Raw genomic sequence first — 8555 nt, forward strand, 5'->3', positions numbered from 1 at the left:
GGAAGGAAGGAAGGAAGGAAGGAAGGAAGGAAGGAAGGAAGGAAGGAGACTGAGAAATCAAAGACTGGCTCAGAATAAATACAGCCTGGGAATACTCTCTTAAGAGCAGCTCAACTGGGGCTTAAATGACATCACTAGTACCCAGCTTCTGTCTCTGTGTCTTGTTCCGACCTTCTTCATCTGGGGCCTTATTTACAGACACGTTTCCTACCCATGGTTGCAAAAAGTCCCAAGTAGCTAGGTCTAGCACCATCTCATAGGCGTCTACTCTAATCTTGATGGTAACTCAGTGACTGGAGAGCCATCCTGGGGAGGTCATCAAATGGCTGGGACCCAGGGTCGAAACTGATCCAAAGATGTGTCTCATGAGGCCAGCATTGTGTTTAAGACTTTTTCACTTGCGAGCCTCTGACTGGTTCCTCTGCTCTCAGGCTTCCTGGACACTGTCTTCTTGCTCAGTCTGATTATCACACTCATCCTTTCAGATGCCTAATTTCAGATGCTGTTGTAGATAGATAAGTGAAGAGCTCAGTGTGGTTGAACTAAGTCATCTCTGAGAACTAATTTCTCATATCCCCAGTACCTAGCACAGTGAGAGCCGCACGAGGACATGTGGAGAACACTCAAGGACTGTGCTCATCAGCATCCAAACCAACAGGTGAGAATAACATCCTCGATCAGAGGAGCTGTGGGACTCAGGGTTGCTTTCTGCTTAAACCAGGCACCAGTCAGAGGCCTTGGCAGATTTCTGGGCCTCAGAAGGACATGGCAAGGGGGAAATGGGGTTGTATTGCACACAAAGGACTGGAGGTCAATTTTGCAATAGTCAAGAAAGGCTAGATGCTGAGGTGTAAAATCATTATTTCTAAGAAGTAATATTAAATAAATAGATGATAGATAGATAGATAGATAGATAGATAGATAGATAGATAGATAGATATGTGATTGATAGGTAGATAATGATAGATAAATAGATGATGAAGATAGATGATTGATATATAGATATAGATAAATAGAGATAGATAAACACATAGATGATAGAGATAGAAAAATAATAGAGATAGATAAATAAATAGATGATGATAGGTGATTGATAGGTTATATCTAGATAGATAGATAATAGATAGATAGATAGATAGATAGATAGATAGATAGATAGATAGATAGATAGATAGATATGGATGGGTAGATGGATGGATAAAATTTGCTTCTCAATCATTACCAAGTTGAATGTCCTCAGTGTTAATCACTTGTAATATATTTGAACCAGAGGGCACATACACACTCAGAGACAGTTCTTTCTTTTATCAGTTTAGGTTATTCTGATTCATTTTAAAATTTGATTAGTAATGGTAAAGAAACAAAAAAGCTTCAGACTTCAGTTCACATAGTTCTCTGAACGACAGTAAGGAGTGGGTACCCTTCTGTCACAGGGGAGGATACAGAGTCAAAACTGTAAAGTATAAGTCAATTTGACTTGCTGGCAATAACTTGTCTGTATTCTGGCTTGCAAGCGAGAATCAGAGCCATACTCAAGCCACAATTTTCCTGATGCCCCAGAAAACTCCCTCTTGCTGGTGAGTCAGCCTCCTGAGCAAAAAGAGCCAGATGGTGGTTCCGCTGCTCCTCCAGTTGTCCTTGCTTGTTTGCCCTTCGTTCCTCTTTCTCTGAATGATTGCTCCGTTAATGATGTGAATTTAGAGCAGGAGAAATCTCTGTCCTTGCTCAGAGGACTCCTTTCATTGTGGAATCAAGTGACCAAACTACGCTCAGGTGGACCCCTCTCTGGGGGTCTGTGAACTTGCTCTTAGGCCAGCTTGCACGGGGGATGATGTGGCCGTCAGCTCTTGCACACTGCTGAGGTGTTGTCACGACAGGACCCTGCTCACGGTGACAAGCTGCTGCAGCGTCACCGTGGGGCATCCTGTCCTTCACTATCACACTCTTTGATTTCATTATGCAGGCCAGAAGGCCAGTCAGAATCAGAAGAAGCGAGAAACAACAATTGAATCCTGTGCTTCTCAATCACCCATACTGGCAGGGAAGCCACGCCACTGAGAGCAGTTGAAAGCAATTATTGAAAGCCATTTAAATTCTAAATACACTGAATTTTAGGGGGGAAAATTGCAATGAAATGACACTTTCATGAAAAATATATGAGGTTGTTTCCAGTAATTATAGATCAGTGTGGATGCTTCCTTCATTGGCCATTAATTTATATCAATTATTTATCAAGTCCTGTGAAACTGTGTGCTAAGAACCACTTAGCACTGGGTGCCCAGATGTGCTCTTTAAATGGACAGACTGTAGCTTCTACTTGGATTATTTTTTCCTATGACTGACATGAAAAGAAAGGATCAGCAGTTAAGATGAAAACCAATTTAAAAATGGAAATAGAGTCTCATGAACAGAAATAGTTGCACACACCTTTAATCCCAGCACTTGGGAAGCAGAGGCAGTTGGATCTCTGTGAGGTGGAGGCCATCTGGATCTACAAAGTAAGTTCTAAGTTATCCAAGGCTACACGGAGAAACCTTGTTTCTAAAACCATGAAAAAAAAATTAAGAGAGGGCCTTGTGGATCCCAGGCTGGCCTTTAACTTACTGTGTAGCCAAGGATACCCCTGAACTTCTGGAGTTTTTTTTGCCCTTACCTCCTACATGTCTTTTTAAAAATACTAACATTTATTTATTTTCGTTTCTGTATATGTGTGAGCACCTGCATGTATATGTGCACCTCCTGTGCGGGCTCAAGGAGGCCAGAAGAGAGCACTGGATCCCTCGTAAATGGAGTTAAAGGCAGTTGTGAGCCACCATGTGGGCTCTGGGAACTAAGCTGGAGTCTTCTTGCAAGACTAGAAAGTGCTCTTAACCAATGAGCCATCTCTCCATCCCCATCAAGTGCCATTCTTGTAGTTATTGTCCCCATCCTCTGCCCACTGAAGTTATGCTGAGAGTTTTTGCAACTTTTTTTTGTCTGTTTCTTCTCCAGTCCCATAGAAGATTCCCTTTCTAAGAGAATTCCTGGTGGCCCGAGGGGTGTGGTCACAGCAGAAATTGTCCTGACTCACTGGGTGACCTGCCCACACCTATAAGATTGGGCCTTTTTCAGATTCCTTCATGACATCTGATCACAAAAACAAATGGAGATCCTCAGCACCTGAGCATTGAGCAAATTCAAAACTCAGATCCAGCACTGAATCCACGTGCTGTACTGTATTCTTTCTGCCTTTCTGTTCTCTGGTTTTGAGTGTTTAATGATAACAAAAGTGACTTCTGTATACAAAACACAAATTCTTGCAAGAGTGGGGAGGATGTCTCAGTGAGACCACAGCATCAGCATCATTAGGGATGGCAGCTTTAGTGACAAACCGCATCGGCCCAGAGACTGGGGAAACTTTTTGCCAGGCTAGGTCAACAAACTCAACTCCAAACTACTTTACAAAAGCCCTTTAGCCTCCATGGTTGACCAGCTGTCCTTCAACCTGATCCTCCAACAGGCTGCTGTCTTGTCATTGCCCTCTCTCTCCTCCATGTTTTCTGAATTGCTGGCTTGCACTTCTCTCTCCCACTTTCTTGGCCTGGCTAACCCTTATCAGACTAGAATGGCCCATCTCAAGCACTTTCTTTTTGAATACCCTTCCTAGATGGTTCCTCTCCCTTCCCATTCTCTGCTACCCTGTGTCATGCATGAATCACTAGAATAACTATTGAATCATGTATGAGACTTCTCACTAGACTAGTAACTCCTAGTAGGACTGGCATGTCTTAGACAACCTGGTATTCCCAGAGAAAGAACAGAAAGAGGGTGTATCATGTATGTTATAATTAATAGATACTACCTAAGCCAGCAAAGAAACCCTGCAGTAGTATAGAAAAACTGCAACTAATGACAAGCTTAGACACACTTCATTGGTTCAAATCACAAGTTATTACTTTTATCCAAATTCCTCCCCAAACTTTCTGACAAGGGCAGTTTCATTTCAAATTGATATACTTAATAATGATAATGGTAATAATTGGCTAGAAAAATAACAGAATTGGTACTTGCGATATAACTCAGGCTTGCCTTGAATGCATGAAGTCTTTGCTTTGATCTCCAGTCTTATATAAACCAGGCATGGTGGTACACATCTAGTATCCTGAAACCCCAGAAGTAGAGGCAAGAGAGACTCAGAAGTTCAAGGTCATCCCTGGCTACATAGCAAGCTTGAGGCTAGCCTGGGCTACATGAGACCCTGCCTCAAAAAAAAAAAAAAAGGTGGAGGGGAGAAAGTAAACAAAAAGAACAGAATTGAAGGCCTGATTCTTTTTCAAATGAACATATGAAACTGATGACGTCTCATATTACTTCCTTCAGTAGAATGGATGCAAATGGGGTGTAGTAAAACTAGAAATAACAATTTATCATCTTTAAATAGTTCCTTGCCTGCTATAAAGTACTTTTGAATATATAATGCCCTTTTATTGGCTCATATTTTAGTCAAATGATACAATAAATAGCATTAAGCCCAGGCATCTGGCATTGCATGTGGCATGTAGGAGCAGACAGATCAGCCTTAAAGCCAGACTGCCTGTGTTCTGACCAGGTTCATCACTGTCTATCTATGTGATTGATCCTGTACAAGTTGTTATACCCTCATCTATACAATGACTATGATGCTTGCATTATGCATTGTAAAATATATCATGAATTAATGTTGCGATTCTCAAGCTGAGCTACACATTGCATTCACCAGGAAATTGTAACACGTCTAGGAGTTAGAGAGGTAGCTCAGCATTTAAGGGCATATATTGCTCCTGCAGAAGACGAGAGTTCAGTTCTCAGCGTCCACGTCTAGTGGCTCAAATCCAGCTATAACGTTAGTTCTAGGTGACCCCAAGTAAGACTAGAAATGTGCCTTCCATGAGCACTTGAGCTTATGTGCACATACTTCCCAAGCAGACCAACATATACACATGCAATTAAAATTTTGAAATCTTAAAAAAAAAAAAAAAAGAGCCCAGGCCACCTGGGATAGTTAATTTCAGGTGTCAACAGGATTGAAGTAAAGAAGAACTAGACAGGCTAGAGAGATGACTCAGTGGCTACCAGTGCCACTGTTCTTCCAGAGGACCTGGGCTTTGAGTCCCAGCACCCAGGGAGCAGCTCACACCCATCTGTAACTGACACCCACTTCTGGCCTCTATGGGCACTGCACGCTGCGCAGACATTCAAACAAAACACTCAGATAAATAAAAGTAAATACTTTGTAAAGAAAAATAAATAAAAGATCTAGAGAGCTGGTCAAGCATTACTTCCTGCTCTGTGTCTGTGAGGTGTTTCTTTTCCAAAGATTCTCTCCCTTTCCTCCCTCCCCTCTTTCTTTTTCTTTCTCTCTCTCTCCCCCTCCATTCCTTCCTGCCTGCCTCCTCTCCTCCCCTCTCTATCCACCCCTGTCTTCTTACTCTGGGACAGAAGTCCAGGCTCTCTAGATTTGACTCCAGTACTCTCAGTAACCAATCTTCTGGTCCACAAGCCTCTAATCTGGACTGAGAGTCCTACCATTAGGTGGGACTGAGGCTTCCCAGGTCTGAGGTTTTGGGACTTCTGGACCATGATTGAGAATCGAGTCTGAAGCTTGTAGATGGTCTATAAAAGCATCACAATCACTCCACTACCTTCTCCTCAAATAGATAGGCAGGGAGGAAACTGGCAGATTGATGGATAGACAATAGGTAGGTAAGTAGGTAGCTTAGTAGGTAGATAGACAATAAACACTAGATTAGATAGACAGATAGACAGACAGATGTTGGTTCTCCTCCTGCCTGGGGGTTGTCTCCCAGCAGCCTACAAAGTCAGAAGGGGCACAAAACAAGAAGGGTGCCTGGAATGGCGGACTGGCAGGCAAACTGGTACAGGGATTACACACTCCGGGAACCAGCTGGTGGCTAATTCGACTTTAATTCCAGAGAACAACGGTTATATATCCCTGGGGAGTGGGCAGGGGGCCCCAAGAATAGGTGTGCATAATTGGTTGTAAGTAGGCACTCCAGGGATGCTTGATTTGCATTATACAGCATACTCCTATCATATGAATAGGAACATATCATATAGGCTTGGGGAGCGGAGAGCTTGCAGGAAGCTGTGTCAGAGGCCATACATCAAATGTGATTAGGCATGTATGTGTCTAAAGACACTCTCCTGATGAAGTCAGGCAGAAAGCAAGGGGCTCTGCTGGGAAAGAGGAAGTCCTGTCTTTAACACCGAGCTCAGAATGGCTATCCTGATTGGGCGAGAACCACAGCTTCAACTGGCAGGATGCCTCCCACAGGTAGGTAGGTAGATGACACAGGATGAATGATAGTTAGACTATTGGTTCCATTTTTCTGTAGAACCCTGGTTGATCTATCACCCTGTAGAACACTTGAGTGGAGTCAAGCCATCTGGGCATCATTACCTGTCTAGGTGAGTCTAATCTGCAGGCAGCAGGCACTGAGACCCACCAGCTCAGCATCTGGTGCACACCAGGAAGTCCTCACTATGGGTGCCCTCCACCTTCTGTGCAGCATGTGCCAAATGGGAAATTTGCTTGATCTGCTCGCACTGTCATAGTACAGAGCTGCACTATCCCACAGAGTGCACTGCACTAGTTTTCCCTTCATTTTAGTTGCTTTTGTTAGAGAATTCTGAAATGTATCATTTACCCATCTACGTCCTTTCTCTATTCATACCTTAAAATATACACAAGTAACTTGGAAAGAAAAGAGCAAGCCCTATGACCCCAGCACTGGGGAGTCAAAGGCAGGAAACTTGTGAGTTCGGGATCGCTCTGACTACATAGCAAGGTCTTCCCTCCAAAACAAAATAAAAGGAAGGGAGAAGAGGATGAGAAAGGGTGAGAATGGAAACACAGAAGCACACTAAAGCTTTTTCCTTTAAATTCGTGCTGGAGATAGGGACTACCAAAAATAAAGACTTTGTATGTTTTAAATCACATGCTGTTCTAAGTAGTGTGATAAAATCACGCCATCCCACTCCATCCTGGTAAGGACAAAAAAATTTCTGTCCAGTGTATCCCCACTGTCTACACTGCCATCCTGCTAGCCATTTTGGAGTCTGTCCTGTTGTCTCATCAGTATTGTAGGGTTTGCATTCAAGGTGCTCTTCTTCAGCTTAATCGTAGCCCCAAAGTACAAGACTGGTGACGTGGGTGACTGAGCCAAAGAGAAGCCATACAGCGAAAAACAAGAGTTCTTGATTTAATGAGAAAAAGTTCTTTTGATGATGTTGTTAAGACTTACAGGAAGAACAAATCTGCTAGCCACAAAATTTTGAAAGAAGGAAACAGAAATTCATACTGATATTGCCATAATACTTTCAACTGCAAGAGTTACAGCCACAGTGTGTGACAGGTGCCTCAGGAGGAGGAAGAGCCACACAGGTACATGTTCCAAAATCAGGCCACTCAAGATGTGTATTTCACGCCCTCCATGCCCTACTTTAACGTTTTGTGAGCTTTTGTTTTTGTTTTTTTGTTTTTTTTTTACTATGAATGACACTTTATTCAGTCATTGTCTTTACAAATGAAACCCTGGGAATTCAAAATTAGCCTCCTTGCCGGTGAGCTTCTTTAACACACCAGAGAAAGTTTCAACCTTGTGCTCCACGTTGTGCTTTGTCTAAATGAACCTTTATGAACCCGCTGCCATCCAGTTTCGCACGGGTCCTCTTACCCACAATTTGGCTTGGGAAGACCAAGTCCTCAAGGATGACGTCGTGCACTGCTGTCAGGGTGCAGCTTCTGGGGCGTTTCTGGGGAGCAGAAGAAAAAAAAAAGCTTTTGTGAGCATTTTCATGTCAGATATATTATCAAGACTTACAATCCTATTTTAGAATATCCCATAATATATTTAATTATACCCCTCTTTCTTGAGCAAATCAGCTTCTTGTTTTTCTGTGTAATAAATAGCATGGTGGTGAAGACGCATTTCTTTGCATCCAATTGTTCATTGAAGAAATACCACTGTTTCTGCCCTTGCACCAGACACCGCCCAAAGCAGAAAGGCACAAGAAAAAGAAGGGACTTCCTCGCCATTCTTTCCAGGGGCTGGGTTTAAGGGCGTGGGACAAACAGATAGATATGTGGCAGGCTAAATGCTGGCAAAAGCAGTAAGAAAAGATGTTCCAGTTTGAGTTTTGTCTCTTTGACAAACACCGTGACCACAATCAACTTAAGAGGAGGAAAGGTTTGTTTCAACTTACAAGGTCTCCGTCCATCATAGAGAAAGTCAGGGGAGGAGCTCAAACTGAAACTCAAAGCAGAATCCATGGAAGACACATGGAAAAAATTCTGTTTTGCTTTTTGCAAGGGAATCACTGCCCCCATAAGGAAGTTAATCTCTTGGACCAATGTTTCTGGGGCCATCCAACCCTTGAACTGACTCAATAAAGCTTGTGTTGTCATTGGCTGAACTCCACCATTAATGGTTTCAGAGCTCAAAGTTCAAAAAGCAGAGCCCCACTGGAGTTCCAGAACACAGGCCCTCCTCTTCTGCCTGCTCTGCCCCCTTAGG

The 8555-nt window shown here is 43.0% G+C and overlaps 1 protein-coding gene across 4 annotated transcripts in view; it reads right to left on the minus strand.

The window, feature by feature from the left end:
- Window positions 1-8348, minus strand: part of Trpm8 (transient receptor potential cation channel subfamily M member 8) — a 107312-nt gene extending 98964 nt beyond the window's left edge. For all 4 annotated transcript variants that reach the window (XM_055616433.1, XM_055616432.1, XM_055616431.1 and 1 more), the window contains exons 1-2: window positions 8245-8348; window positions 7716-7794 (exon numbers count right to left, since the gene is read on the minus strand). In XM_055616433.1, the coding sequence (XP_055472408.1) occupies window positions 7716-7794; window positions 8245-8262 (97 nt within the window). In that variant the 5' untranslated portion in view covers window positions 8263-8348. The remainder of the gene's footprint in view (window positions 1-7715; window positions 7795-8244) is intronic.
- Between the last annotated feature and the right edge of the window lie 207 nt (window positions 8349-8555).

This window comes from Psammomys obesus, unplaced genomic scaffold (assembly GCF_907164565.1).
Source record: "Psammomys obesus unplaced genomic scaffold, mPsaObe1.curated_primary_1811, whole genome shotgun sequence".
In the NCBI taxonomy this organism is placed as follows: domain Eukaryota; kingdom Metazoa; phylum Chordata; class Mammalia; order Rodentia; family Muridae; genus Psammomys; species Psammomys obesus.